The following is a 27,487-nucleotide window of genomic DNA, read 5'->3' as shown; positions in this document are numbered from 1 at the left end:
GCCTGGGAGTTGGTGACTTCAGGATGCCCATCTCAGGGCTACCCTGGCACTGCTTTCTCTCTGGTATCCTGGGATACGGCTGGGGCTTGGCTGGCCCTGCTGGGGTCCGGATAACAATGACACAGATAGCTCTGACACAGGAGTGAGAAGTTTCTTGACTTGGTTTACTTCTGCTGACCTCTGATGAACAGGAAGACCCTGAGATGGAAGTACGTGTGGAAGCGCAGGGCCCTGAGCAGAGGCTCCTGGAGAGGCAGCCAGGCCCGTCACAGGCTCTGGAGGACAAGCTGCAGATGCACAGTGGCAGACAAGAGGAGTAGCAGGAAGAAGCTGGGCTGGCACACAGTGCCCACTTCGGGAATAGGGTTATTGGTCATGGCAGGGGGCTTCTCCTGAGGAGGAGCTGAGGAGGGGTTGGGGGCAGGGTTGACCCGCTGCTTTTCCTTGATCCAGTTGGCAAAGTAGGTGATCCTGACGAAGACGCTGTAGCCAATGGGACTACGGCAATCCCAGTTCCAGCTGCTCAACCCAACCACATGCCAGGCACCATTCAAGAAGCAGGACAAGGGTCCCCCAGAGTCTTCCTGAGGAGAGAGAGTGCTGAGTTAGTGAGGGTGGCAGCACGGAGGGATGGGAGGGCACTCCTGTCTTTCAAGCTCATTGGTCAAGGCAATTGGGTCTCCTTTGATATGTGAGTGAATGTCAGGACCACTGGAGGCAATGCTCAGAGACCTCATGGGCAGGGACCACATAATCAGAGACCACAAGGAAGAGAACAGAGAGGAACCGGCCCCATATCCCTGTCCAACAGACTGCTGGAACCTGCAAGAATACACAGGGGAGACCCGAGGAGCAGTGAGGGGACCCAGCTCCTGCCCTGTGCCCAACAGTGGCCAAGCTGCTCACTTCCTTGGTATGCTCACTTCCTGCTTGGGCCTGTGTTTCACACGCATGAAATGCAAAGGTTACACAGAATGGGGGCAGGCATTCATAATATGCATGTGTGACCACGGGTCTGTATCCGCAATCTATCAAGAGCTCTGAAGACCCAACATGGAAGAGACACTGCCACATGGTTGACCTCTGACTTCCACCCTAGAATGTGTGGACAGCTTATGGAAAAGGCAATCAAGATGTGTGCTTCTCCTCACTAGGCCATGGAGACAAGTGAATGAAAACTGCAGATATCTGACTTTAGGTGTGTGTTGGGGTGACACCCAGAGGGTGCTGACCCTGCCTGCGTCACTTACTCGGCAGATGCCCTTTTCAACCTTGGTGTCTCCGGCACATATCATGTCCTCCTGCACAGTCACAGCCTGGTCTGGCGGTATGGCTGGGTGAGGAATGTAAAACTTCTCACATCTGTCTTGGTCTATGAGGCTGACCTTGGCTTCCTGCAGGTGGAATGGCGCTGGTAGGAAAACTGCAGGAGGAGACACAGGTGTGAGGGTGGTTGGAGCCACCCCTCCCCCTCTGGCACCTGCTTGCCAGTGAGAGGAGCGCAAGCAGCACACAGGGCTGGAGAAGGCCTCTCTGAGGATGTGCTTAGCTCAGGGGCACAATGATGAGGGTGTCAGGATGAAGGGCGGGCCGAGACAGGGCTGGGGACAGAGGTCAGGTTGGCTGCAAACACGTGGGAGTGGGGAGGGCGAGGAAAAGAGGTTCAGGCATTACAGGCTCAGAGCACTCAGGGTGTGGGGTGTGGGATTTGATTCTAAGTACTGCAGGAAACAACCACAGGGCTTTCCTGAGCTCCCAGTGACCCCTCAGCCTGCTGAGTGTGCTCATACCTAGCAAGGGAAGTGATGGATGCTGGGTGGCCTGGATTGGCTGTAGCGGTGGCAGCGCTGACAGGTGCTAGGTGGGCTTAGTAGGATGACAGCGGTGACTGGTCAGGTTTAGCAACATGTCATCGCTGGACACTTGGTCTTGGCTGGCACCTCCGAGGCAAGTTCCCTTCTGTGCAAAGTTTTCTGTGTGTGGGCTTACACTCATTAGACCCCAGGTTAGATTCTGGTCCAAAATCTCGATCAGGGTAAGACGTGGACAGAGAAGGGCTACGGAAGATCAGGTCTTTGCCTGTTCTCAGTTGCTCCCTGCCCTAATGGCTTCTCAAGCTCTGACCTGACTTGGAGCTGTGACTCTACACTCAGAGCTGCCTTGGAGAATCCTCCTGGCCCTTGTGCTGGCTCTTGTGCTTAGTGAGGGAGAGTCCCTCTCAGCTGTGCCAGTGACTGGGCAGTGTGACTGACACTGGGGGTTAGGAGCAGGGATGCTAATGCTGGCCTAAGCATCAAAGAAACACTACTTCACAAATGGTCACCAACATCTTCTGTCATTGCATTAGCCACTTGATCTTAACAGCATTGCCTATCACAAGTGTATTTCTATAGCTCATCAGCATTTCACATTGTGTAACAGTTCTCTTTCCATGCAGACTACACTCCCTCTTTTTCTGTCTGCCCCTTACAACTCACCATCCTCAGTGAGCCTCCCCCAGCCACTTATCCAGCACGAGCTATTCATGGGCACCACTGCTGAGTTGTCTGGGAGGCAGGCTGACAGGATGTGAGAGTTGAAATCCACAGGGACATTCAGTTGTGGCAGGGTGATGTTACTTCCAAAGCGGTACTTCCTGTTGTAATCTTCATGGACAATGACCTTGTGGACTGTCATCTGCCGGCTGAAGTTGGTGGGCTTGCTGAGCTGGTTGTACCCCAGCAGGATGCGGTAGTCTGATGGGCTTCTGGACCTGTTTGTGGGGTGATCCTCTCAGTACTGTGCTGCCCACCACTCCCTTGCTGTCCACATGTCCACATGTGCTCTGCCTCCAAGCAAGGTGTCCATCTCCTAGCTCCCTCAGATTTCATATGTGTTTTTGGAAGGAATATTCCACAGTGTTGCCTCTTCCAGCAAGTCCCAGCTCATAGCTACATGAATTTTTGTTGGCCAGAAGTAATTTTGAGTGGTGTCAAACTGCACCCTTCATCCTGGAGAAATAGAGATCAGCTCTGCGCAGTGCCTGAAGCTCCAATAAGCCACTCTTGCCCTGCTTCCCATCCTGAGATCTTACTGTGATATTAATGTGAATTAATTTAAAAGAAAACACAGAAATCAATACAATCATAGTTGGGATTTCAAAATCCCACTTTCCTCATTAGCCTGTATGAGAAGCTTCAGAGTGAACAGTGACCATAGAAGATTTCAGTAGAAAAATAAAACATTTGCGGAAGTGAAGGAAGAAGACAACACCATGCATGAAACCTGTGGGACAAAGCAAAAAGCAGGGTTAAGAGGGAAGTTGAGAGCAACTAGTGCCTACACCAAGAAGTTGCAGGAACTTAAAATAAATTAGCTATTTTATCTATCAGGAGCATCTGAAAAACAGCAAACCAAAGCCAAAACTGGTAGAGAAGAGGAACAATTACACATGAAATCAATAAAACAAAACTGAAACAAAAATACAAAAGATCGGTGAAATGAAGATCCGGTTATCTGAAAAATACAAAAACTGATACATGATTGGCCCAATGAACCAAGAAAGGTTAGACAAAACCCAAACCATTAATACCAGAGATGAAAGAGAACACCTCCAAAGTAAATTTTTAAAAATCATTAGAAATTACTAAAAACAGTTATATGTCAGAACAAGGAAAAATCTAGAACATATGTTTAAACTTTCGGACATCTACAATCTACAAACATGAAGTCATGAGACATAGTAAACTGAAACAGAGTAGTAACTGAGATGCAGGATTGATTTAAGTGAGAAACAACCTTCCAATAGATAAATCCCAGGACTGGAATGCTTCACTGCTGAACTCCACAAAACTTCAAAAAGAACTAATTCCAATTCTTCTCAAACTATTCAAGAACATCCAGAAGAGACCGCACCTGCCCAAACTCTTTCTATGAGGCCCAGATCAGAATAATCCCCAAATCACAAAAAGATACTATAAACAAAGGAAACTACAGACCAGTCACCAGGATTGAATCAAGATGAAAAAGTGCTCAGCAAAGTGCTAGCTACTAAATTCCAACAACAATCAGAAAGATCATTCACTCAGACCAAGTGGGACTTGCCCCTATTTTGTGGGGATGATTCCACATATGCACATCAAAAAATGTGACATATCATGTTAATAAATTGAAGAGCAAAAGCCACATGATTCTCTTAATAGATGTAGAGAAAGTCTTTGATAAACTACAAAATCCTTTCATGCTATTGAGCTAATTGGGTGAAGAGGGGGATATTCCTTAGCACAATCAAAGTGCAATATACAACACAGGTGGTAAATGTCAGGTTCATTTCCATTAAGATCTGGAATCGAATAAGGATGCCTGATTTCACCACTGCTATCAATATCATCCTCAAAGTTATACCAGAATCATCAGGCAAGAAAAAAGTACTCCAAGTGTTACACATTGGAGAGGAGGAATCCAAATGACCCCTGTTTGCTAATGACATGATCTCACATACAGGGAACCAAAAGACTTCACTAAGAAACTATTGGAACACCTAGGAGAGTCTGGTAAAGCTGCAGGATATAAAATCAACACACAACATTCAGTATTCTTTTAATACCCACACATGCCAGAGCCAAGAAAGAATTTGTAAGACCAGTCCCATTCACAATAGCAACAAAATATTTTAAGTCTTGAGCTAAATTTAACTAAAGATATGAAAGATCTCTAAACAAAAATGAGAAAACATTAAAGAAAGTAATAGAAAAAGATACTTAAAAGTGGAAACTTTGGTTATGTTTGTGGCTTGGAAGAACTAGAATCATTAAAATGTCTGGACTACTGAAAATAATTGCAGGAGTCAATGTGATCCCAGCCAAAATACCAACAACACTCTTCTCAGAACTAGAAGAAAAATGATGCTACATTTTTTATGGTAGCATGAGAAGCCCCAAATAGCTCAGGCAATCTTTTTTTTTTAAAGATTTATTTATTTTTATCACTGTGTCAGATATTCAGAGAAGAGGAGAGATACAGAGGAAGATCTTCCGTTCGATGATTCACTCCCCAAGTGACCGCATTTGCCAGAGCTGCGCTCGCTCATTCATAGCCAGGAGCCAGGAACTTCTTCTAGGTCTCCTACACGGGTGCAGGGTCCCAAGGCTTTAGGCTGTCCTCAACTGCTTTCCCAGGCCACAAGCAGGGAGCTGGATGGAAAGAGGGGCTGCTGAAATTAGAACCAGGGCCCATATGGGGTCCCGGTCAAAAAGGCGAGGACTTTTAGCCATTAGGCCACCGCAATAGGCCTAGCTCAAGCACTTTTTTTTTCTTTTCTTTTTTTATTGATTACATTGCATTAGGTGACACAGGTTTGTAGGTACTGGGATTCCCCCCCACCCCTCCCCCTGCCCCACCCCCCTCCATGGTGGATTCCTCCACCTTGCTGCATTACCACAGTTCAAATTCAGTTGAGCTTCTTTCACTGCAAGCATCTACCAAGCATAAAGTCCAGCGTCTTATTGTCCAGTTAAGTTTTACGGTTTCTTGGGGAGACCATCTCTGGTCTGAAGGTAGAGCTGGCAGAGTATCATCCCGATCAATTAAAAGCCCTCACATTACATCAGTAACAATTTATAATGTTATGGAATTAGTTGACATGGAATTGTAGCTCAAGCACTCTTAAGCAACAAATACAAAGATGGAGGCATCACCATATCAGACTTCAAGGTGTACTATTGGGCAGTTATAATCAAAACAGCCTGGTTTTGGCACAAAACCAGACATGAAGATCAATGGGACAGATTAAAAATCCCAGAAAGGAACTCACAAGTCTATAGCCAACTAATTTGTGACAAGATAGTTGATGTCATTCCAGGGAGAAAGGAGAGTGTCTTGACCAAATGGTACTGGGAATATTTGACCTCTGTGTGCAGAAGTGTGAAACGAGACCCTAACTTTAAGCCTCCTATAAAATCAACTCAAAATGTATCAAGGATCTAAATCTACAACCTGATACCATCATTTAACAGAGGAAAATATAGCAAGATACAGGTATAAAGACTTGTTGGAATAAGCACATGGGATGACATCAGACTTAGAAGGTTCTACACTGCAAAGGGAACTCCAACAAAGTGCAGAGACAACCAGCAGAATAGGTGGGAATATTTGCAAACAATGCAACTGTTGGAGGATTTCTGTGTAGTAGGCATAAAACATTCAAGAGACTCAACAGCAGGGCAGAATAAGGCAAGGACATGTTTAAGCAGACAGAGAATCATTAGCTAGAGCAAAGCAGAGAGGGCACATCCCAGCAAATAGCACATTACAGGCTAATGTCAGAGGGGTACCTGGAGACTAACGGATATGGAAAAACAGTGGACACAACCATATAATGTTTCAATGACCAGATGCTCCAGCGGCATTCAGCATGTGGCAATCCTGAGATTTACTGCTGGCCAAATCTCCACCAGTAGCCATTTGGGGAATTCACTGTGAGCTCAGCAGGTGAACCCAGGCAAAGATTTGCCCATCCCGCTGATCTGTTTGATTTGAGCAGGAACAGAGAGAGAACAGCAGATCTCAAATAAGTGGTGTGGTAACAGGCTGGATTTCATAGCCCAGATCAGCAGCAGTGCTGCATTGAGCAACTTTTTGTGTAGGGATGCAAAGGCTACAAGGATGGGACTGCAAATGCACTAAGCTGGGAGCAAACTCATGTCTGGTTCAGTGCACTGCACCAATGTGGCATCCTACCGGTTCCACCAAAAAAAAAAAAAAAAAAAAAAATCCGGGTTGCACCAAGATTTAACTACCAGCACATCCAGAACTACATTAATAGCACATCAGGCATAATTTTGCACTGTGTGTCAAAGGCAATGAGACTGCAGGGACAACATGCGCTTGTGCTGAGACCAAACCCATTTTCATTTCACTGTATTGCACTGGTCCCATGGGAATTAATGCCAACAATGGCATCCTATTGGTCAAATAGGTCCAGGTGCCCCTCAGATCTAGTGGCCAGCAGGTTCCAACAAGATATGCACAACCAACAACCTAGCTATTTAGGACACCTGGTATCTCCCTAATCCTGAGAATTGCATGAACCGTAAGTGGGAGAAAAGTTGTATAGACAATAGTACAGCCTCAGCACAGGATGAAAGGAGTTTGAGAGTGGTAAGCGAGGATCTGGGCCTACAGAGACTGTGTTGGAAGTCTAACACAAAAATCCAGACCTGAAGTTCACTGGAGGTAGTTGCACAAGTGACTGCAAAAAAAAAAAAAAGACAACTGGGTAGCAACTGCAATAATTAAAATCAAACTGTAAACCTGTGGGTGACACAGCTTAGAAATTTGCCATAAGAAAAAGAATCTGCTAACACCTTTAACATCAATGGCTAGCTAAAAAAAAAAAAAAAAAAAAAAAAAAAAAAAAAACCAAGAAAACAAAAAACAAAACAAAAAAAACCCAAAACACAAAACAAATAAACAAACAAAAAACTCAAAACACAAAAACTTAGCAAAGAAACAATAGAATTCACCTGAACTCTAAGCAAATGGACTTAGTTGATATCTACCAAACCTTTTATGCTACAGGTAGAGAATACACTTTTTTTTTTATCAGTGCATGAAACATTCTCCAGAATTTACCATGTTATAGGCCACAAAACAAGCCTTAGAAAATTTTTAAAAAGTGAAATTATACCACGCATCTTCTCAGACCATCATGGAATGAAGCTAGAGACTAAGAAGCCAAAACACCCAGGAAACACTTGGAGATTGAATAATATGCTACTAAATGAGCAATGGATTAGACTGGAAATTAAAGGGGAAATTTAAAAAATTGCTTGAACAAATGAAGGCATCAACACAACATATCAAAACTTATGGGACACAATCAAGTCAGTATTAAGAGAAAAGCTCATCTCAATCAATGCTTAGGTTAAGAAACTAGAAAAGTATCAAGTAAATGAGCTAACCTTATAGTTGAAGGAACTAGAAAAATAACAGCAAAACAATCCCAAGACAGTAGGAAAAAAGAAATCAAAATAAGGGAGGAAATAAATCAAATAGAGACCAAGAGAATGGTACATAAGATCAGTGAATCAAAGAGCTGGTTTCTTATTTTTTTAAGATTTACTTATTTTTATTGGAAAGTTAGATATTCAAAAAAGAGTGGAGACAGAGAGGAAGATCTTCGGTCTGATGATTCACTCCCCATGCGGCTGCAACTGCCTGTGCTGTATTGGTCCAAAGCCAGGAGCCTGGAGCATCTTCCAGGTCTCCCATGCAGGTGCAGGTCCCAAAGCTTTGGGTCATCTTCATCTGCTTTCTCAGGCCACAAGCAGGGAGCTGGATGGGAAATGGGGCCTCTGGGATTAGAACTGGCATCCCATATGGGATCCCGGGCATGCAAGGCGTGAACTTGAGTCACTAGGCTACTGCACAGGGTCCAAAGAGCTGGTTCTTTAAGAAAATCAACAAAATAGATTCCCCACTAGCCCATCTAATAAATACCTCAGATACCTCAGACATACAGAGAATTATTAACAACTATTGCAAGCAACTATATGCGAACAAATCAGAAGACCTAGAAGAGATGGCTAGATTTTTGGACACATACAATCCACAAAAACTGAATGAAGAAGCAAGTAACAATCTAAATAGACCTACACTATGGAATGAGATTGAATCAGTAATTAAAGCCCCCCCAACCAAGAAAAGTCCTGGACCAGAAGGCTTCACTGCTGAATGCTACCATAGAGAAAATAATACCAACTTTGGCATCACATTGGTCAAAATTGGTCTGAGTGCCCATCAGATCTAACAGCCAACAGATCCGACAAGAAGCACCACCAACAACCTAGCCATATAGGTTTTCTTTTCTTTCTTTTTTTTTTTTCTTTTTTTAAAGATTTTATTATTATTGGAAAGCCGGATATACAGAGAGGAGGAGAGACAGAGAGGAAGATCTTCCGTCCGAAGTTTCACTCCCCAAGTGAGCCGCAACGGGCCGGTACGCGCCAATCCGATGCCGGGACCAGGAACCTTTTCCGGGTCTCCCATGCGGGTGCAGGGTCCCAAAGCTTTGGGCCGTCCTCAACTGCTTTCCCAGGCCAGAAGCAGGGAGCTGGATGGGAAGTGGAGCTGCCAGGATTAGAACTGGCGCCCATATGGGATCCCGGGGCTTTCAAGGCGAGGACTTTGGCTGCTAGGCCACGCCGCCGGGCCCTAGGTTTTCTAATCCTGGGAATGGCTCAAACTAGCAGTGGGAGAAAGGTTGTACAGACAACGGTGCAACCTAAGCACGGTATCACAGGAGGTGGAGACTGGTGAGTCAGGAGCTGGAGCTAAGGAGACCATGGTGGACGTCTAACATAAGAGCTGAGCCCGGCACGATAGCATAGTGGTTAAAGTCCTCGCTTTGCATGCACTGGGGTCCCCTATGTGCGCCGGTTCATATCCCAGCAGCCCCGTTTCCCATCCAGCTCCCTGCTTGTGGCCTGGGAAAGCAGTCGCGGACAGCCCAAAGCCTTGGGACGCTGTACCCTATGGGAGACCCGGAGAAGCTCCTGGCTCCTGGCTTCGGATTGGCTCAGCTCCAGCAGTTGCAGCCGCTCGGGGAGTCAATCATCGGACGGAAGATCTTCCTCTCTGTATATCTGCCTTTCCAATAAAAATAAATAAATCTTAAAAAAAAAAAAAAAAAAAAAAACAACCCAGAGCTGGAACTCGCTGGAAGGAGTAGCACAACTGACTGCAAACAAACAGCCATGTGCCAACCATAGTAAGTAAAAGTGAATTGTAATATATTGGAAGGGTCTCCCTAAGAAGCCGTTGAACTAGGCTGGACAGTAAGATGCTGGACTCTATGTTTGGTATATGCTTGCAGTGAGGGAATCTCAACTGAACTTAACCTGTGGTCATGTAACAGAGTGGAGCAATCCACCATGGGGGGAGGGTTTGGGGAGTGGTGGGGGAAATCCCAGTACCTATGAAACTAATACAATGTAATTAATGAATAAAAAAAAAAAGAAAGAAAAAAAAGTGAATTGTAGACTTGTGGGTGCCACAGCTTCTCCCCAAGGAGAAGAATCTGATAACTAGAGGTACAATGATCAAGAGCAAAAGAAGAGACAAAGGCACAATAATATTCTGAAAACTCCACTGCAAAGGAGCAAAACCTTTGCCAACCTCAGAGATAACTGATGAAGACATCTAGAAAATGGGGGATACAGAATTCAAAACACTTGTTATAAAGTTTCTTATCAACAATGAGAAGCACAGAATATAGGAGTTGAAGAAATTTAAGGAACATGTACACGGGAAATGAATTAAATAAAAGCTGATATATTAGAAATTAAGAATACAGTGGAGCAAATTAAAAGTTTAGTGGAGCATCTCCAAAATAGAATAAATGAAGCAGAAGAAAGAATCTCAGAATTGGAAGATATCTCCTGTTACCAGGAGGAAAAAAATAAGCTGGAAGCAGAGCTGTGTCAAGCTAAAAAAAGTATTCAGGAATTGAAAGACACTATTAAAAGGCCGAATGTAAGAGTTATGGGAGTCCCAGAGGGTACAGAAAGGGAAGTTGGGATTAAGGATGTATTCAATGAAATAATAAAGGAAATCTATCTTAATCTAGAGAAAGAATTGGGAAACAATATCCAGGAGGGGCACAGGTCACCCAACAGGGTTGACAAAAAGCGATTTTCACCACAACACATGATAATCAAGCTCTCTTCAATTGAACATAAGGAAAAGATCCTTAAATGTGCACGTGAAAAAAAACAACAACTGACAAATAAAGGGATGCCACTTAAATTCACAGGAGACCTCTCACAGGAAACTCCACAGGCCAGAAGAGAATGGAGTGACATACTCCAGATCCTAAAAGAAAAAAAAATTTCGGTCCAGGATAATGTATCCAGCAAAGTTTTCCTTTGTCTTTGAAAATGAAATAAAATTCTTACACAGCCAAGAAAAGCCCAAATATGCTTCTTCCAAACCTGCCCTACATATGATACTAAAAGATACTCTCTTGATGGAGAAAAGGAATAGCACCTACTAAAACTAAAGGCAAATGTAAAGAACATCCCAGTAAAATAACGACAGAACACTAAATCAATTACAAACCATTGCTAAAATGACAGGACCAAATTACCATCCATTCATATTCACCCTGAATGTAAATGACTCAAACTCATCAATCAAACGTCATATAGATTAGTAGACTGGATTAAAAAACAAAACACATCTATTTGTTGCCTGGAGAAGACATATCTCATCAACAAAGATAAGTGGAAACTGTATCTCATGGATTTTGATGTTTCTTATTTAATTTCGTCTCTTCAAAAACACTTTTTTCGTCTTTCTTCACTGACTCATACAGTATCATCATTTTCTTCAAGAGGTTCCTGATTGTCTTTTTCATTTCTTCAGTGACACATTAGTCATTCAGTAGCATGTTATTTAACTTCATGGTGTTTTTTTTTTTTTCTTTTCTGTTGTTGAGTTTGGTTAGTGGCTTTTTATTTAAGGGTATGTACAGTACCTGTGCAATATTCAGTAGTACGTATTTAACTTCATGGTGTTGCAAATTTCTATTTTCTTCCTGTTGTTGATTTTGTATTGTGATTTTTCACTGAAGGGGATATATAGTAACTGTGTAATGGAGACTATCATATCCAGATGTGATGCTGCAGTGCAGTATGCATCTCTACTTCCAGATCAAAGATAGACCCCCAATGAAACTGTTCACTATGTCTTGACAATACTATGCTGGAGTCTTTGTCATTGTCCATGCCTGCAACGATGGACATAACTGTTTATGAAGAACTATACTATAGTAATAATATAGGGGAACTCGAGGAGGTGGGAGGAGGAGAGTAGGGGAGACGATAAGGGACTGCGCAAGGCCTATAAGCTGTATCTTAAAATGATAATAATAACAAAAATAATAATAAGTTAGAAAAAGAATATCATAGGTAGGAACATCTCTGGGCACATTGACAACCAAGGACACACTGAGAGTTAAAGACAATGGCCTGTATCCTGGTGGGACAGATGGCTACGTGACCGGTTCAGTGTTTGCATGGGTCCTTAGCTCCCTGTGTCCCCAGAGTGGGTATCTGCCAACTTCCAATACATGAGAAAACAATATCAAGCATGTGTGACTTTTAGACATCAAGCTGGTGCCATAAATTTACTCAGCACCCACCCATGCCTGGCACCATGGAATGCAAACTATGGGGGACAGAGAGACATAAGATGTTTGGTGGAGCTTCTCATCCAACAAGGAAAGCACCGAACACTGATAGCATGACCCGGAGGATGCCAGGAGTCCTAGCACTGCCTAGACTTACGCTGGAAAGGCGCTGGGGAACTGTATCCAGGCACTGGAGCCCAAGTGAGGGACATGTGAACTGGACAGTGGCTTGGGTCCCAGAGACCAAATGACCTCATGTCTATACTTCCCTCCATTTGCCCACAAGAACTTGAGGAGTGCCTGTGCCCAATGGAAAGCACCTTGGTAGCAGAGGATGAGATTCAGGGAAGAGGGAGCAGGGCCATGGTGGCCTCTATGGGATTTCAGTCTGCTCACAGCTGGGAATGAGCTGAGTCTCTGTCATTCCAGGATGAAGGATACAGTTGAACACCTACACTGCCCCTTCAAAGTTTCTTTCTGGCAACAAGAATGCCTGTGGCTGTTGTCTGGGACTTACAGGGAGAGGCAGCACAGAGAAAATATCCCTCCCAGGACACATGGCCAGCCTGGGGAAGGAGAAAACTGACAGATATTCTGTCCTTCAGGCCAAGGCCGGGTGGGAGGGCAGGCTGACAATGAAGGTATGGGGTGGCATGCAGGACTGAGAGGATCACCCCACGGACAGGTCCAGAAGCCCATCAGACTACCGCATCCTGGTAGGATACAATCAGCTCAACAAGCCCACCAACTTCAGCCGGCAGATGACAGTCCACAAGGTCATCGTCCATGAAGATTACAACAGGAAGTACGGCTTCAGGAGTGACATCACCCTGCTACAACTGGATGTCCCTGTGGATTTCAACTCTCATGTCCAGCCGGCCTGCCTTCCAGACAACTCAACAGTGTTGCCCATGAATAGCTTGTCCTGGATAAGTGGCTGGGGGATGCTCACTGAGGATGGTGAGTTGTTAGAGGTAGACAGCAAGGCAAAGAGAGAGGGTGGTCTGCATGGAGAGAGGAGAAATGTTACAAAGGTAGTATTTTGAGAAGGTGGAAAAATTCACATGTGATTAAACAAGAGTAGCAGGTGATGTTGGCACAATCAGGAAGCTCACGAGCTGGCAGGAGATCTCCATGATCAATTGTGAAGCAGAATTTCTTTGATGCTTAGGCCAGCATTAGCATCCCTGCTCCTAACCCCCAGTGTCAGTCACACTGCCCAGTCACTGGCACAGCTGAGAGGAACACTCCCTCACTAAGCACAAGAGCCAGCACAAGGGCCAGGAGGATTCTCCAAGGCAGCTCTGAGTGTAGAGTCACAGCTCCAAGTTGGGTCAGGGCTGGAGAAGCCATTAGGGCAAGGAGCAGCTGAGAACAGGCAAAGACCTGGTCTTCAGTAGCCCTTGTGTGTCCATTGCTGGAGTCTAATGAGTGTGAGCCCACACACAGCAAGCACTAGTGGCACAGGAGGGAACCATCTTGTCACCCTGTGCTGCCCCAAGTGGACCCAGGAAGAACCTGTGGGTGGCTTTTGGAATCACAGTCCACGTGTCCAGAGGCCACCCATTCCTGCACAGGGCCAGTCATAGCTGTCATCTGGTAATCCCACATGGTCCCTGTCAGCTCTGCTGGTACTACAGCTAGCCCAGGTCGGCCAGCATCCATTGCTTCTTGTGCCAGTTCTGAGCACACTCAGCCAGCATAGGGGTTACTGGGAGCTCAGAGAATCCATGTGATTGCTTCCTGCTGTGCATAGGATGAAATCCAACCCCACACCCTGCCTGCCTGCCTGCTCTGGGCCTGTAATGCTTGTACCGCCTCTTCCTCATCTCCTCAACTCCCATGCCCAGGCGGGCAACCTGGTCTGCGTCCCATTCCTCCCATGGCATGGCATGCCCTGCACCTTGGCACCCTCATTGTCTCTTGGGCTCAGCAATCCTCAAAGAGGCCTTCTACAGCCCTGTGTGCTGACGTGGGTGCCCCTCAGTGAGAAGCACATGCTAGAGGGGAGGGGCGGCTCTAGCTGCTCACACCTGTGTCTCCTCCTGCAGTTTTTCTGCCTGCGCCCTTCCCGCTGCAGGAGGCCCAGGTCAGCCTCATAGAAAGTGATCCCAAATTTCCTTTTTGTCCCCTACCTCCTCCAGCCCCATTCTGCTATGGCTTGCACACCGTGGAGACAGTCTTTGGCTCTCTGTGGTTGGCTGTTTCACTTAGCATACCACCTTTAATATTGAGCCATGCACTGCCATATTATAGAATCTCAGTCCTTTCAAGGGAGAATGTATGGGCCAATGTGTTGGCATAGTGAGTTAAGCCACAGACTGCAGCATTGGCATCCCATAGGTGCAATGGTTCATGTCCTGCCTATCCCAGTACTGATCATATTCTCCGCTGATGGACCTGGGAAAGCCTCAGAAGATGGCTCAAATGCCTGACTCCTGTCCCCATGGGGGAGATCCAGAGACACTCTAGCCTGATGGCGTAGCTCTGAAGTCTCAACCAGCCCTGGCTGTTGTATCCATCTGGGGATTGAACCAGTTCATGCAAGAGCGCGCTCTCTCTCTCTCTCTCTGTGTGTTTCTGTAACTCTGCATTACAATTAAACTGACAGATTTTAAATAAAAGAACGCATGCCATTTTACCACTTGTTGGTTACCCATTTGTACATCCTACATACCTGAGTGGCAAATTCTACCTGGTTCTTATAAACAATTCACTGTGAACATGCATATGTGAACTCCTTCCCAGATCCTACATCCCATGCTCTGCTCTCTAAACTCAGAAGAGAAATTCTTGGATCCCCTGGCCTTTTTTGTATTTGCTTTTTTTGGGGGAAACACCATTTCTTCAGAATCTGTGCTCACTTTAAAATAAATCCTATTAAATTTTTGAATGTTATCCTTACATTTCAGAAATGTATCCACTTGAATTCCCAGAAGATGTTTTCCTTTCTTTCCCTCATTCCTTTCTTACTTTTGTTCCTAACCGTCACAGTGCTGACAAGGGGTGTCCTTTTGTGGTTTGGCCATCACTTTCCTGGTGATGGATTTTGAAGCTAGCACATGGCCTGTCCCTTAAGGGTTTGTGTCTTAGAAGCTCTCTGTTTCACTGTGTGTGCTTGTCTTCCCCATTCTCTTTTTCTGCCTTCAAATACATTTCAAAAAGGATTTTTCAAATGTATTTGAAAGGCAAAGTTTGGGATTGAGAGAGAAACAGAGATAAGAGAGAGATCTTCTACCTGCTGATTCATGGACCAAATAGCCACAATGGCTGGAACTGAGCCAGTCAGAAGGCAGGAGACAGGAGCCTGACACTTCTTCCATTACTCCCACTTGGATTCAGGGGCTTTCCCACTATTTTCCCAGGGCATGTTAGCAAAGAGTTGGATTGCAAGTGGAACATCTGAAACTTAAACCAGCGTCCAAATGGGATACTGCCACTGAAGGGGAATTGTTAATGTGCTCTGCCCCTATGCCAACCATACAGATACATTTTAGAAAGACACTTTTTAAACTATAAATAAAAATGTTTATGAAGCCAGATATACTTTTTTCTCACCTACATCATTTGAGTGAGAATCTCTGTGACTAAACTGCAGAAAGAACTGGGCCCAGGAGCAATGGATTCCAGCCAGGAGTCTCATCAACACCAGATTCAGGGCACCAATAGCACAACACTGCATCATGGAGAACATGAACTCTCTACATGTGGGGTTGGGGTGGTGAGGCAGCACTACAACAGGAGAGTCTAGAAACCAGGCTGTGGAGCACACATTGTGGATATGGGTCGAATATGAGCCATTGGAGATTGGATTGTAGCCGTTGTGGGGGATTCTAGGCGCACTGCAGTTTAGCTAGCAAGGAGCTAGTCCACTAGAGACGTCTGGGGCAAATGGTGATGAGAGCCAACCACTCCTCATGTGTGTCCTGGGATCCCTGTGAACCCAGAGTAGGAATTTAAAAAACCTGTAAAATAAGAAGCTAACTTTGGGCTTCGCTGGCTTTTTGATACCAACACCATTCCATGCATTTATTCAGCATTCACCCATGCTTGCCCTCTGGAATCCCAACCATGCTGGACTGGGAGACACAGATGCTCCTTGAGGCTTCTAAGTCCAATTAGGAAAGCAATGCCCAAGAACCAAGATGGCGGAATAGGGTAAGGACACGTTTAAACGGATGGAAAGACATTTAATCAGGACGAAGCAGAGAGGACATATTCCAGGAAATAGGAAAGGACAGAACGACAGCAGAGGGGTACCTGGAGACTGACATACACAGGAAAGCAGCGGACACAATGGTGTGGTGTTGCAGAGACTGATACTCCAGCACAGCAATCTGAACTCCACCAGCAGCCAGAACTCCACCAGCAACCAGGTGGGAAGGGACTTTCACTGGGAGCTTGGGAGGTGAACCCAGACAAAGAACTGTCCGTTCTGCTGGTCCGTTTGATTTGACCAGGAGCAGAGACAGAGCAGCAGATCCCAGACGGGCAGTGCGAGAACAGGGTGGATTTCACAGCCCGGTCAGCCTCCTAGTGCTGAATTGGGCACCATTTTGTGAAAGGAGGCAAAAGCAAGGGAAAGGACAGAGCATACACAGAGCTGGGAGTGAACTCATTTCTGACTCAGTGAACAGCAGCAACGTGGCATTCTATGGGTTCCACCCAAGACAGGTCTGGGTAGCCCTAAGACCTGACGGCCAGCAGATCAAGAACTCTAGTAGTGGTACATCAGGCGCCATTTTGCGCACTGTGGCAATAGCTTTAGGACTGCAGGGGACAACAGTGAACTGCGCATGTGCTGAGCTCGAGAGAAATCAATGAGGTCCGTGAATTGCACTGGTCCCGCAGGAAAATAATACTGACTGTGGCATCGTTCAGGTCAAAATAGGTCTGTGTGGCACCCAGACCTAATGTCCAACAGGTTCCGACAAGATCAGTGCCACCAACAACCTAACTATATAGGACGCCTGGTATCTCTCTAATCCTGGGACCTGCTCCAAACAGAAGGGGGAGAAAGGTTGCAGAGACAGTGGTGCAGCCTCAGCACAGTATCACAGGGGGTGGAGAGTGGTGAGCCAGGAGCTAGGGCTGTGGAGACCACGGTGGAAATCTAACATAAGAACCCAGACCTGGAACTCACTGGAGGTTGTGGCACAAGTGGCTGCAAGCAAAGAGTTGTGTACCAACTGCAAGAAGTAAAATTGCATCGTAGACCTGTGGGTGACACAGCTTAGAAAGCTGCCCCAAGGAGAAGACTCTGTTAACCAGAAGTACTATGACCAAGAGCAAAAGAAGAGACAAAGGCACAATGAATATTACTGAAGACTCCCCTGCAAAGGAGCAAAACCCTATGCCAATCTCAGAGTTAACTGAGGAAGACATCGAGAAAATGGGGGACACAGAATCCATAAGACTCATTTTAAAGATTCTGATCAACAATGAGAAGCTCATGCAAGAGTTCAATGAATTGAAGGAAGCAATAAAGCAAATCAAGGCTGGTATATCAGAAATTAAGAACACAGTAGAGCAAATTAAGAGTACAGTGGAGAGTCTCCAAAATAGAATGAAGCAAGCAGAAGAAAGAATCTCAGAATTGGAAGGTGTTTCATGTTATCAGAGGGATGTAAACAAAAAGCTGGAAGTAGAGCTGGATCAGACCAATAAAAGTATTCAAGAATTGAAAGACACTATCAAGAGGCCAAATATAAGAGTTATGGGAGTCCCAGAAGGTGCAGAAAGAGAAGCTGGGATTAAGGGTGTATTCAATGAAATAATAAAAGAAAATTTCCCTCATCTGGAGAAAGAATTGGGAAACAAGATCCAGGAGGGGTACAGAACTCCCAACAGGCTTGATCAAAAGCGATCTTCACCACGACACATGATCTTCAAGCTCTCTTCAATTGAACATAAGGAAAAGGTCCTTAAATGTGCACGTGAAAAAAAATCAACTGACATATAAAAGAATGCCAATTAAACTCACAGGAGATCTCTCACAGGAAACTCTATAGGCCAGAAGAGAATCGAGCGACATATTCCAGATTCCAAAAGAACAAAAATTGTTGGCTTAGGATAACCTACCCAGCAAAGCTTTCTTTCGTCCTTGAAAATGAAATAAAATTCTTCCACAGTAAAGAAAAGTTAAAAGAATTTGCCTCTTTCAAACCTACCCTACAAATGATACTTCAAGATGTTCTCTTGACAGAGAAGAGGAATAGCACCTACCAAAACCAAGGGCAAACGGGAAGAACATCCCAGTAAAATGACAACAGAAGCCTAAACCAATGAACAACCCATTCCTAAAATGACAGGACCAAAGTAACACCCATGTATATTAAACTCTGAATGTAAATGGCTTAAGCTCAATGAAACGTCATAGATTAGTATACTGGATTAAAAAACAAAACCCATCTATTTATTGTCTAGAACAGACACACTTCAACAACAAAAATCAGCAGAAACTGTATCGCATGGGTTTTGTATTGTGTTAGTTTCATCTCTTCAAAACACTTTCTTCTGATTAAATCATTCAATGACTTGTAGATTATATAGTAGCATCATTTTCTTCAAGAAGGTTCTTGATTTTCATTTCTTCAGCTACACATGAGTCATTTAGTAGCATGTTATTTAACTTTTGGTGTTGTGAATTTCTATTTTTCTCCCGGATGTTGATTTTGTTTTGTGGCTTTTCATTTAAGGGGATATATAGTAGCTGTGTCATGGAGACTGTCATATCTAGTAACATGTCATTCAACTTCATGGCATTGTAAATTTCTATTTTTCTTTCTATTGTTGATTTTGCATTATGACTTTTCATTTGAGGGGATGTACAGTAGCTGTGAAACAGAGACTAACATCCAGATGTGAGGATACAATGTAGTACGCATTTCTACTTCCAGACAAAGATGGACTTACAATGAAACTGTTCACTATACCTTGACAATAGGATTCTGGACTCTCTGCCATTATCCATGCCCACAATGATGAACATATGACTGTGTATGAAGAACTATATGTTGGTAATGATTTAGAGGAACTTGATGGGGGGGAGGGTATTGAGGAGGCTATAAGGGAAATGCCAGGAGCCTATGGAATTATATCATAAAATGATAATAATAATAAAATGTCAAAAAAAAGGAAAGCAATGCCCAAGTCCCACTATCTCACTAAATGATGAGGTCATGACCTGGGACCACCAGGAGTCTGAACACGTCCTAGGCTTATTCAGAAAAGGCACTGGCAACTGGATCTAGGCAGGTGAAATCTGAGTGTGGGATGCATGAGCTGCATAGTGGTTTGGGTCCCACAGACAAGGAAACCTCATGTGCATACACCTCTCCATTTGCCCCACAAGAGCCTTAAGAGTGTCTGTGACCAGGTGGGGGTGGGCTGGGAGCAGAGGGTGAGTGAGATCCCTGGAAAAGGGGACAGGGGCACGATGACCTCCATGGGGCTTTAAATCTGCTCAGAGCCAGGAATGAGCTGAGTTTCCGTCCCTCCCAGTCCTATACCTGCCACCCCTCTACAACCCTGTACAAGTTTATTTCTGACACCAAGAAATAATGACAGCCTTTGGCTGTCATCTGGCATTTAGTGGAAAAGACGGCATGGAGGAAATACATTCTCTAAGGACACATGTCCAATCCGAGAAGGGAAGAAACTGACACCCTTGCTTGGGGGCTGAGCACTGGATGTATAAAGGGCAGACCAGGGAGGGTGTGGGCTGGGTGATCCTAGAACTCAGAAGAGCACCCCATCTACAGGTCCGAAGCCCAGCTAGAGTACAACCAGTTCAGAATCCAGCAATTTCATCCAGCTAATGGGAGTCCATAAGGTACAAGAAGTACCACGAGGCAAGGCCTTATTTCACTCTGTACCTCATCCCATCTCTTAGAAACACTCCCCTGTGGGCCTCAGGGTTGGGAACAGCGCAAGGCAGCCCATTTGCAAGGGAGCTGGAAGGCACAAAATGAGTGGCAGGTGTAAGGGCTCATGCTGATGCGTATTCCCCTGCTGCTGTGTACTGGGCTAAGTCTGTTCTCTGCAGCATTCTTACCAGGTAGCTGTGAACTGATTCCTATTTCACCGAGAAGGCAAGAGGAGCATGATAGGAGGGTGGGGCTTATCACAGCCTGCTCACCTGAGGCCAAGCCACCCTCCTCTGATACGTGAGCACCCCAAACTACCCAGTATCTATATCACACACCAAGCGGATGTCCCAGTGCCTGGGTGCCTGACCATTAGCCTATTTGATCTCGATCCTCCCCTTAGTTTTTAGGAGAACTTGGTCTGCGAGGGCCCTGCTCCCAAGTGGGATGGAAACTGCTTCTCTCCATCACAGAGACCCACATGCAGCTCAGAGTGTGTGGCCACTTTAGAGTGCTCCACAAGAATCTCAGTGTGCAATTATAGGTCTCTCTCTCTCTTGCACACACGCACACACGCACACACGCACACAGTCACCTTGACTGGGTCCACCTTACATGCTTGGGGAGGGGAGTCCACCACGGCCAGCACCCTCCTGCCTGGCCCCAATTGCTCAGCCCCAGCTGCTCCCAGAATAGCCAGGTCACAGCCTCACAGCCTCACAGTCCTGGTTCCTCTTGCCCTTTTCCTTCTCTGCAGGCTGACCAGAACTTGGTCCCATGTGTGGGATGCTCATTGTCCACCTGCTGGGAGCCAGTCAGGCAGGTGTGGGCACCCTTCTGGAGAGGCCAGTGACTGCCCAACATAGGCTGTAGGGGCTTGCGTGTCTCAGGCATGCACACCCTGGGGCTGCAGCCCAGCCCTGAGATGCAGAAGTCCAAGGACACATGAGTCCATGCATGCAGGTATCCATCCATGAGTTGCATTCCACGCTGTGGCTCTTCTCAGACTGCCCAGCCTGCCACCCCTGTGGAGGACCATATTGTGACATCATCACCCATGGCAGGTGCAGAACCAGGGACCTGAGATACGGTAGCCTGTGCACCTGCAGGGAAACACGGGATGCAAGGTGGCATACTGCCACCTGGGCACTATAGCATGGCCAGCTCCAGTCCAGCTCAGCTTGGGACATGGTGCAGAGCCAAGGCAGAGAGCAGCACATGCCAGGGACTTGGGGGCTGTGACACGGAAGTGAGAAGCTTCTTGAGTGAGTTTACTTCTACTGACCTCTTATGGGCAGGAAGACCCCTAGTTGGAGCCAGATGTGCAGGCACAGGGATCAGGGCAGAGGCTTCTGGAGAGGTGGGGCCAGCCTGTCACTGGCTCTGGAGGAGAATCAGCAGCAGCAGAGTGGCAGATGACAGCAGCACCAGGAAGACCCTGGGCTTGTGCACTGCACCCGCATCAGGAATAGGTTTATTGGTCATTGCAGGGGGCCTCGTCTTCTTAGATGGGCCTTTGGTGGGCTTGGGTGTTGGGGGGGGTTTGACCCAGTTCTGCTTCTCCTTGATCCACCTGGCATGGTAGGTGGTACTGGCAAAGACGGTGGGACTGACTGGACTTTGGCAGTCCCCGCTCCAACTGGTCACGCCCACTGCATACCAGGCACCATTCAAGTAGCAGGACAATGGGCCCCCAGCGTCTCCCTAGGGAGGGGCAGAGAGAGAGAGAGAGAAATGGTACACAAGGTTAATGAAGGTGGAGCGGGGGCATGAGAGGAGGATGGGGAAGGGCAGGAGGGGCTCTTCTGCTTTGTATGTGTGAGTGAACACACAAGTCACTCAGGTGTCCCCTTTGTTTATGTGAGCGAATGTCAGGAACGGTGGAGGCAATGCTCAGAGAGCACATGTGTAGGAACTAAAGCAGAATACAGAGAGGACCCAACCCCACAGCCTTGTTCCACTGATTGCTGGAACATATAAGAACACACCGGGGAGCCCTGAGGAGCAACACAGCTTCCTTCCACCTCCCTACTACTCCACACACATGAGGAAGAAGGCAAAGCCTGGGTCCCATGCCATGGGTGATCAGCTGGGAGGTGCAGCCCATGGTTTAGTCCTCAGCCCAGCGTTGTCCCAACCTGTGCCTTTGCTGCTGACATCATAAGGTCTCTAGTGCCTCCTCAACCTCCTGACTGAGCTTCTTTATATTCTGTCCTGGGCTGGTGGATGTCTTGAGGTGTGGGTCTCCAGATGTGGCTGGGCAGGAGGTGGGAGGTGTTCACCGCTACTACCATGGAAGACCCCATCTCATGATGATAATGGGCACAAGAAAGCCCAGCACAACAGCCCTGCTCTGAGTACGGTTTGTACCAGCAGGCAGTGAACTTGCAGTGGACCAAAAAAAAAAAAAAATGGAATGATTGTGTGAGTGCAAATTGGCACTGCCAAGGTGAAGGACTGCCTGGATGAGTGGAACTGCACAGCCAGCGTCATCATGACGGCAGTGGGAATGACTGTACACTAGCACCCCCATCCACACCCACATGGGATGCTTGGGGTTGTGCTACTGCAGTGAGCTCAGATGACAATGCTCCAGCGCCAACAGCCCTGTGTGTTTGCATGATGGACTATGATGCAGCCATGGAAAGGCACAGCAGGAGGCACACCGTGGGACTGGTACAGAAGCCAGGCAGATCCTGCATCTTGTGTGTTGACATTCAGTGTAGACACTCAGAGGTCTGGGCAGGGCTCTTTGGGGGGAGGTGACTGAGAGGAACTGGATTTTTGCGGGGCCCATTGGTTGCTTGCTTCATTAGGGTGTTGAAGCTTTTTGTAGAAGGCTTGGAAGCTCTGCCATACCTTAAGAGTCCTGTGTAAAGACACAAGATGCTAATGGCATGGAGCAGAATGCTGTAATGCAGTTGGTGAAAGTAGCCTCACTCTGGGCTGAGGAAGAGGAGTTTGGGGATGTCACTACTTCTGGAGGACACATATAAGGAATAGAGGGTGGTCGAACCTGTCCATATCACTTACTGCGCACATGGACTTCTCAACAGAAGGGTCGTGGGCACATATATTATCTTCCCGAAAACTCAACATCTGGTCTGCTGGCATGCCTATAGGGGGCATGTATTGATTCCTGCAATAATCCCTTTCTGTGAGGCTGACCTTGGCCTCCTGCAGCGGGAAGGGCGAGGGTAGAAAATCTGTAAGAGGAGACACAGGTGTGACAGCAGCTGGAGCCATCCTTCCCTTTTGGCAACTGCTTGCCAGAAAGAAGCACCCACGTCAGCACACAGGGCTGTAGAAGGCCTCTTTGAGGATTGCTGAGCCCAGGAGAGACAATGGGGGTACCAGAGTGCAGGGCATGCTTTGCCATGGGAGGAATGGGGATGCAGACCAGGTTGCCCGCCTGGGCATGGGAGTTGAGGAGATGAGGAAGAGGAGGTACAAGCATTACAGGCCCAGAGCAGGCAGGCAGGGTGTGGGGTTGGATTTCATCCTATGCACAGCAGGAAGCAATCACATGGATTCTCTGAGCTCCCAGTAACCCCTATGCTGGCTGAGTGTGCTCAGAACTGGCACAAGAAGCAATGGATGCTGGCCGACCTGGGCTAGCTGTAGTACCAGCAGAGCTGACAGGGACCATGTGGGATTACCAGATGACAGCTGTGACTGGCCCTGTGCAGGAATGAGTGGCCTCTGGACACATGGACTGTGATTCCAGAAGCCATCCACAGGTTCTTCCTGGGTCCACTTGGGGCAGCACAGGGTGACAAGATGGTTCCCTCCTGTGCCACTAGTGCTTGCTGTGTGTGGGCTCACACTCATTAGACTCCAGCAATGGACACACAAGGGCTACTGAAGACCAGGTCTTTGCCTGTTCTCAGCTGCTCCTTGCCCTAACGGCTTCTCCAGCTCTGACCCAACTTGGAGCTGTGACTCTACACTCGGCGCTGCCTTGGGGAATCCTCCTGGCCCTTGTGCTGGCTCTTGTGCTTAGTGAGGGAGTGTTCCTCTCAGCTGTGCCAGTGACTGGGCAGTGTGACTGACACTGGGGCTTGGGAGCAGGGATGCTAATGCTGGCCTAAGCATCAAAGAAATTCTGCTTCACAATTGATCACCAAGATCTTCTGCCATCTCATGAGCTTCCTGATCATGCCAACATCACCTGCTACTTTGTTTAATCACATGTGTATTTCAGCACCTTATCAGTATCCTTTCTAGTGTGATAATCCTCTCTTCACACAGAGCACCTTCCCTCTTTCCCTTGCCACCCCTAACAACTTACCAGTCTGAGTGAGCTTCCCCCAGCCATATATCCAGCAGACGCTGTTCATGGGCACTACTGTTGAGTTTTCTGGGAGGCAGATGGGCCGGACATGAGAGTTGAATTCCACAGGGTCTTCCAGGTGTAACAGACTGACGTCACTTGCTAAGGGGTGTGCCTTGTTGTATTCATCTGGGGTGAAGAACGCGTCGATTTTCACCTGCTTGCTGAAGTTGGTGGGATTGCCCAGTTCAGTGTACCCTAGCCAGATGCGGTAGTCTGATGTGATTTCTGACCTGTTTGTGGGGTGATCCTCTCAGTCCTGGATTATCCTCCATAACTTCATTGTTCCCCCTCCCTCCCATCAGGGCTTGGCCTGTAAGCCTGAGTAACGGTTTCCTCCAAACTCAGATTTAACATGTGTCCTGGGAGGCATAATTTGTCTAATCTGCCTCTCCCTATAGTGTCCGATGAGAGCCACAAGCATTCTTGTTGACAGAAAGAAACATATGAGGGGCTCGCAGACTCTGAAACCCCATGGAGGGCATGTGCCTCTGTCCCCTCTTCCTGGGATCTCACTCACCCTCTGCCCCCAAACTCGCCCCCACTGTGCACACGCACTCCTCTGGCCTTCTGGGGGAAATGTATGGACACCAGGTTTCCTTGTCTCTGGAACCCAAGGATTCACCTAGAGAGCCCACTGGGGTTATGGTGGGCAGTAGTCCACACCATGGCACCTGCCAGCAGTACCATATCTCAGAGCAAGCTTCCAAGGACAAGGCGAAAACAGCAGCCACCCCTGCTTTCCTACCACCTTGCCCAGCAGCTACTTGTGCTAAGGGCAAAGACGCACCTTTGTACACAGCTTCCAGCAGAGAGCACCCAGCTGTTGGAGATGAGGGAGGCTCCACAGATGTGCTTTCTCCTAACAACCACACTGGCCAGCCATGGCCACCGTTCTGCTGCTGCTGCCTGGCCACCAAAGATCTTCCCTGTGACTGTGCTCCTCCCGCATGCTGTGGGGGCAACATTAGCAATGAGCTCCCTCCGGACCCGGTCTCTGTTCCCAAGCTGAAATGACAGAGCTCACGTGCAGGGGGGAGCACACCAGCTCCACCCTACAAAGGTCCACCACCAGGTGGCCAGGGCCAGCCTCCCTGTGCCCTGAGAGCATGGCAGGAGCTGAGGGCTGACAGCAGGGACACCACTGTGGCCCCATCCATCAGCTACATGCAGGAACCATGCAGGTGAAGAGGAGGTGAGGGTCCCTGTCAGTAGCAGAGAGAGAAAGTTCAGCCTTTGGCTTGAGTTTCCAGATCCAATGGGAAGGGATCTGTGGTTGAGGGAGGGGAGAGGAGGTTTGGGGCACAGGGGATCTGGGTGAAATCTAGGTCCCCACAGCTGGTCTCCGTCCACCCACCTCTGAGGGCACTTAGAGACACACATGGTCCTGCTGAGGTTCTCCTGGTTAATGTCCCGGGGGAGGAGAGGTGGAAGCGGGAGGGTTGGGAATCCAGGGCCGACACTCCTCCCATGGTCTCCATGGGTCCCTGCCCACTCACATGCAGCCTGGTTTTGAACGCTAGGATTGGATGGCGTGGTCTGGGCACTTAGCGGTGGGAGGCACAGCCAGAGCAGGAGGGCAGCCAGTGCGCAGGCCCCTTGCCGGCCCAGCCCTGAGCGCCCCCTCCTGCTGCCTCCCATCCTGCCCGCTGGCTTCTCCTCGCCCAATGAAACGCCCAGTGTGCTCGCGGTCAACAGCGCGTCATGGAGAAACTGCCTCTGTGAGGTCGGTGATTATTCTGGACGCCCTAGAAAGACTGAGAGAAATCCCCCAGCCATGGTGAGGTCAATGTGCTAGACCACCCTGCTCGGCAGGCAGAAATCAGGGCTGGGAGCCCCCAGGCTGATGGCAGCGGAATGACCTTAGGGGCTTCTGGCTTAGAGGGCCCCAGAGTAGTGTTTGACTTGGAATTAGATGATGTTGGGGCAGTTATGACGTGTGCCCAGGGATGTACAGCCGCAGTCAGCTGATAGAGATGTCATCTCCTCCCATCGTTTCCATTTCCTTCTTAGACCCACAACCTCATTGGCAACTGCCAGCTCACGAGCTTCCACAGCGTCATGTAAGAACCCCATGTAGCCCTCCCAGACCTCGCGGCATCCCACACTCAGCCAGGGACAGCCGTCAACAGCGCGGTTCCCAGATTCTCTTTCTGTTGTAGTGCTGCCTCACCACCCTAACCCCACACGTTGGGAGTCCATCTTCCCCACAGTACAGTCTTGTGCTCTTGGTGCCTTGAATCTGCGTGGATGAGCCTCCTGGCCGGATCCCTCTTTCCTGAGCTCCAGTCTTCCCTGCAGTTCAGTTAAAGACATTCTCACAGAAGGGATGGAGAGAAAACACTACTACCTCTTAGCTATCCTTTTGTCGCTCCCCCCTCCCCCCAACATTTAGTTACTTTCGTTGGGAAGGCAGATCAGATATACAGAGGAAGCGAGATGGAGGAAGATATTTCATGCGGGAATGGAATGATAGTATAGTGGCTGGAGTCTTGCGTTACATGTGAAGGGATACCATAGGGGCGCCGGTTTGTGTCCGTGCCACACTGCTTCTCATCCAGCTTCCTGTTTGTGGTCTCGGGAAGCAATAGATAATGGCCCAAGGCCTTGGAACCCTGCACTGACTTGGGGTACCTGGGGATACCTGGAAGAAGCTTCTGCGTTCTGGCTTCAGATGGGCTCAGCTCTGGCTGTTGTTTCCACTTGAGGAGTGAATCAGTGGATGAGAGGTCTTCTCTGCCTTTCCTCTTTTATGTGTATCTGTCTAACAAATAAATAAATAAATAAATAAATAAATAAGGCTTTAAAAAGGATCTTTTATCCACTGGTTCACTCTCCAAATGGCTGCAGTGTCCAAAGTTGAACATATCCCAAGCCAGGAGCCAGGAGCTTCTTCCTGGTCTCTCATGAAGGTGCAGGTTGCCACCGCAATGGCCGTCCTTGACTGCTTTCCCAGGACACAGGCAGGGAGCTGGATGGGAAGTGGAGCTGCTGAGTGACGGCCTGATATTAATATGGGTCCCTGTGCTTGCAAGGTGAGGATTTAGCCATTGAGTCATCGTGCAGGGCCCTAGTTGTGGTTCTTTTTTGTTGTTGAGCAAGATTTATTTACTATTC

The 27,487-nt window shown here is 47.4% G+C and overlaps 2 protein-coding genes across 4 annotated transcripts; both read right to left on the bottom strand.

Annotated features, from left to right (window-relative positions):
* Positions 1-266: 266 nt before the first annotated feature.
* LOC131480296 (inactive serine protease 39-like) lies at positions 267-2,676 on the bottom strand. The gene is made up of 3 exons (XM_058664184.1): positions 2,478-2,676; positions 1,251-1,423; positions 267-584 (listed from the first exon to the last, which is right to left on the bottom strand). Exons 1-3 carry the CDS (start codon positions 2,674-2,676, stop codon positions 267-269), a joined length of 690 nt encoding a protein of 229 aa, XP_058520167.1.
* LOC105942069 (inactive serine protease 39) lies at positions 1,255-26,194 on the bottom strand. 3 transcript variants are annotated; one of them, XR_009245417.1, is made up of 6 exons: positions 25,870-26,194; positions 25,161-25,323; positions 24,329-24,603; positions 23,071-23,243; positions 21,323-21,741; positions 1,255-1,423 (listed from the first exon to the last, which is right to left on the bottom strand). XR_009245417.1 is itself a non-coding variant. In XM_058664381.1 (5 exons), the coding sequence occupies exons 1-5, from the start codon at positions 26,009-26,011 to the stop codon at positions 21,412-21,414; spliced, it is 1,083 nt and encodes a 360-aa protein (XP_058520364.1). In that variant the 5' UTR covers positions 26,012-26,194; the 3' UTR covers positions 21,288-21,411. The 3 variants fall into 3 exon arrangements, 1 of the variants encoding a protein (XP_058520364.1); XR_009245418.1 differs by lacking the exon at positions 1,255-1,423 and adding an exon at positions 20,714-21,140; XM_058664381.1 differs by lacking the exon at positions 1,255-1,423 and having other exon boundaries at positions 21,288-21,741.
* Between the last annotated feature and the right edge of the window lie 1,293 nt (positions 26,195-27,487).

This window comes from Ochotona princeps, chromosome 5 (assembly GCF_030435755.1).
Source record: "Ochotona princeps isolate mOchPri1 chromosome 5, mOchPri1.hap1, whole genome shotgun sequence".
NCBI classification, from domain to species: Eukaryota; Metazoa; Chordata; class Mammalia; order Lagomorpha; family Ochotonidae; genus Ochotona; species Ochotona princeps.
This window is presented reverse-complemented; position numbering and strand designations above follow the sequence as displayed.

Coding starts and splice junctions, on each gene's coding strand:
- LOC131480296 (XM_058664184.1), bottom strand. CDS start 2,676: ATGACAGTCCACAAGGTCATTGTCCATGAAGATTACAACAGGAAGTAC. Junction 1,424..2,477: donor GGGGAGGCTCACTGAGGATG/GTGAGTTGTAAG, acceptor CTCCTCCTGCAG/TTTTCCTACCAGCGCCATTC. Junction 585..1,250: donor TTGAAAAGGGCATCTGCCGA/GTAAGTGACGCA, acceptor CTCTCTCCTCAG/GAAGACTCTGGGGGACCCTT.
- LOC105942069 (XM_058664381.1), bottom strand. CDS start 26,011: ATGGGAGGCAGCAGGAGGGGGCGCTCAGGGCTGGGCCGGCAAGGGGCC. Junction 25,324..25,869: donor CGTTCAAAACCAGGCTGCAT/GTGAGTGGGCAG, acceptor TTGCCCCCACAG/CATGCGGGAGGAGCACAGTC. Junction 24,604..25,160: donor GCTGGAAGCTGTGTACAAAG/GTGCGTCTTTGC, acceptor CCCCACAAACAG/GTCAGAAATCACATCAGACT.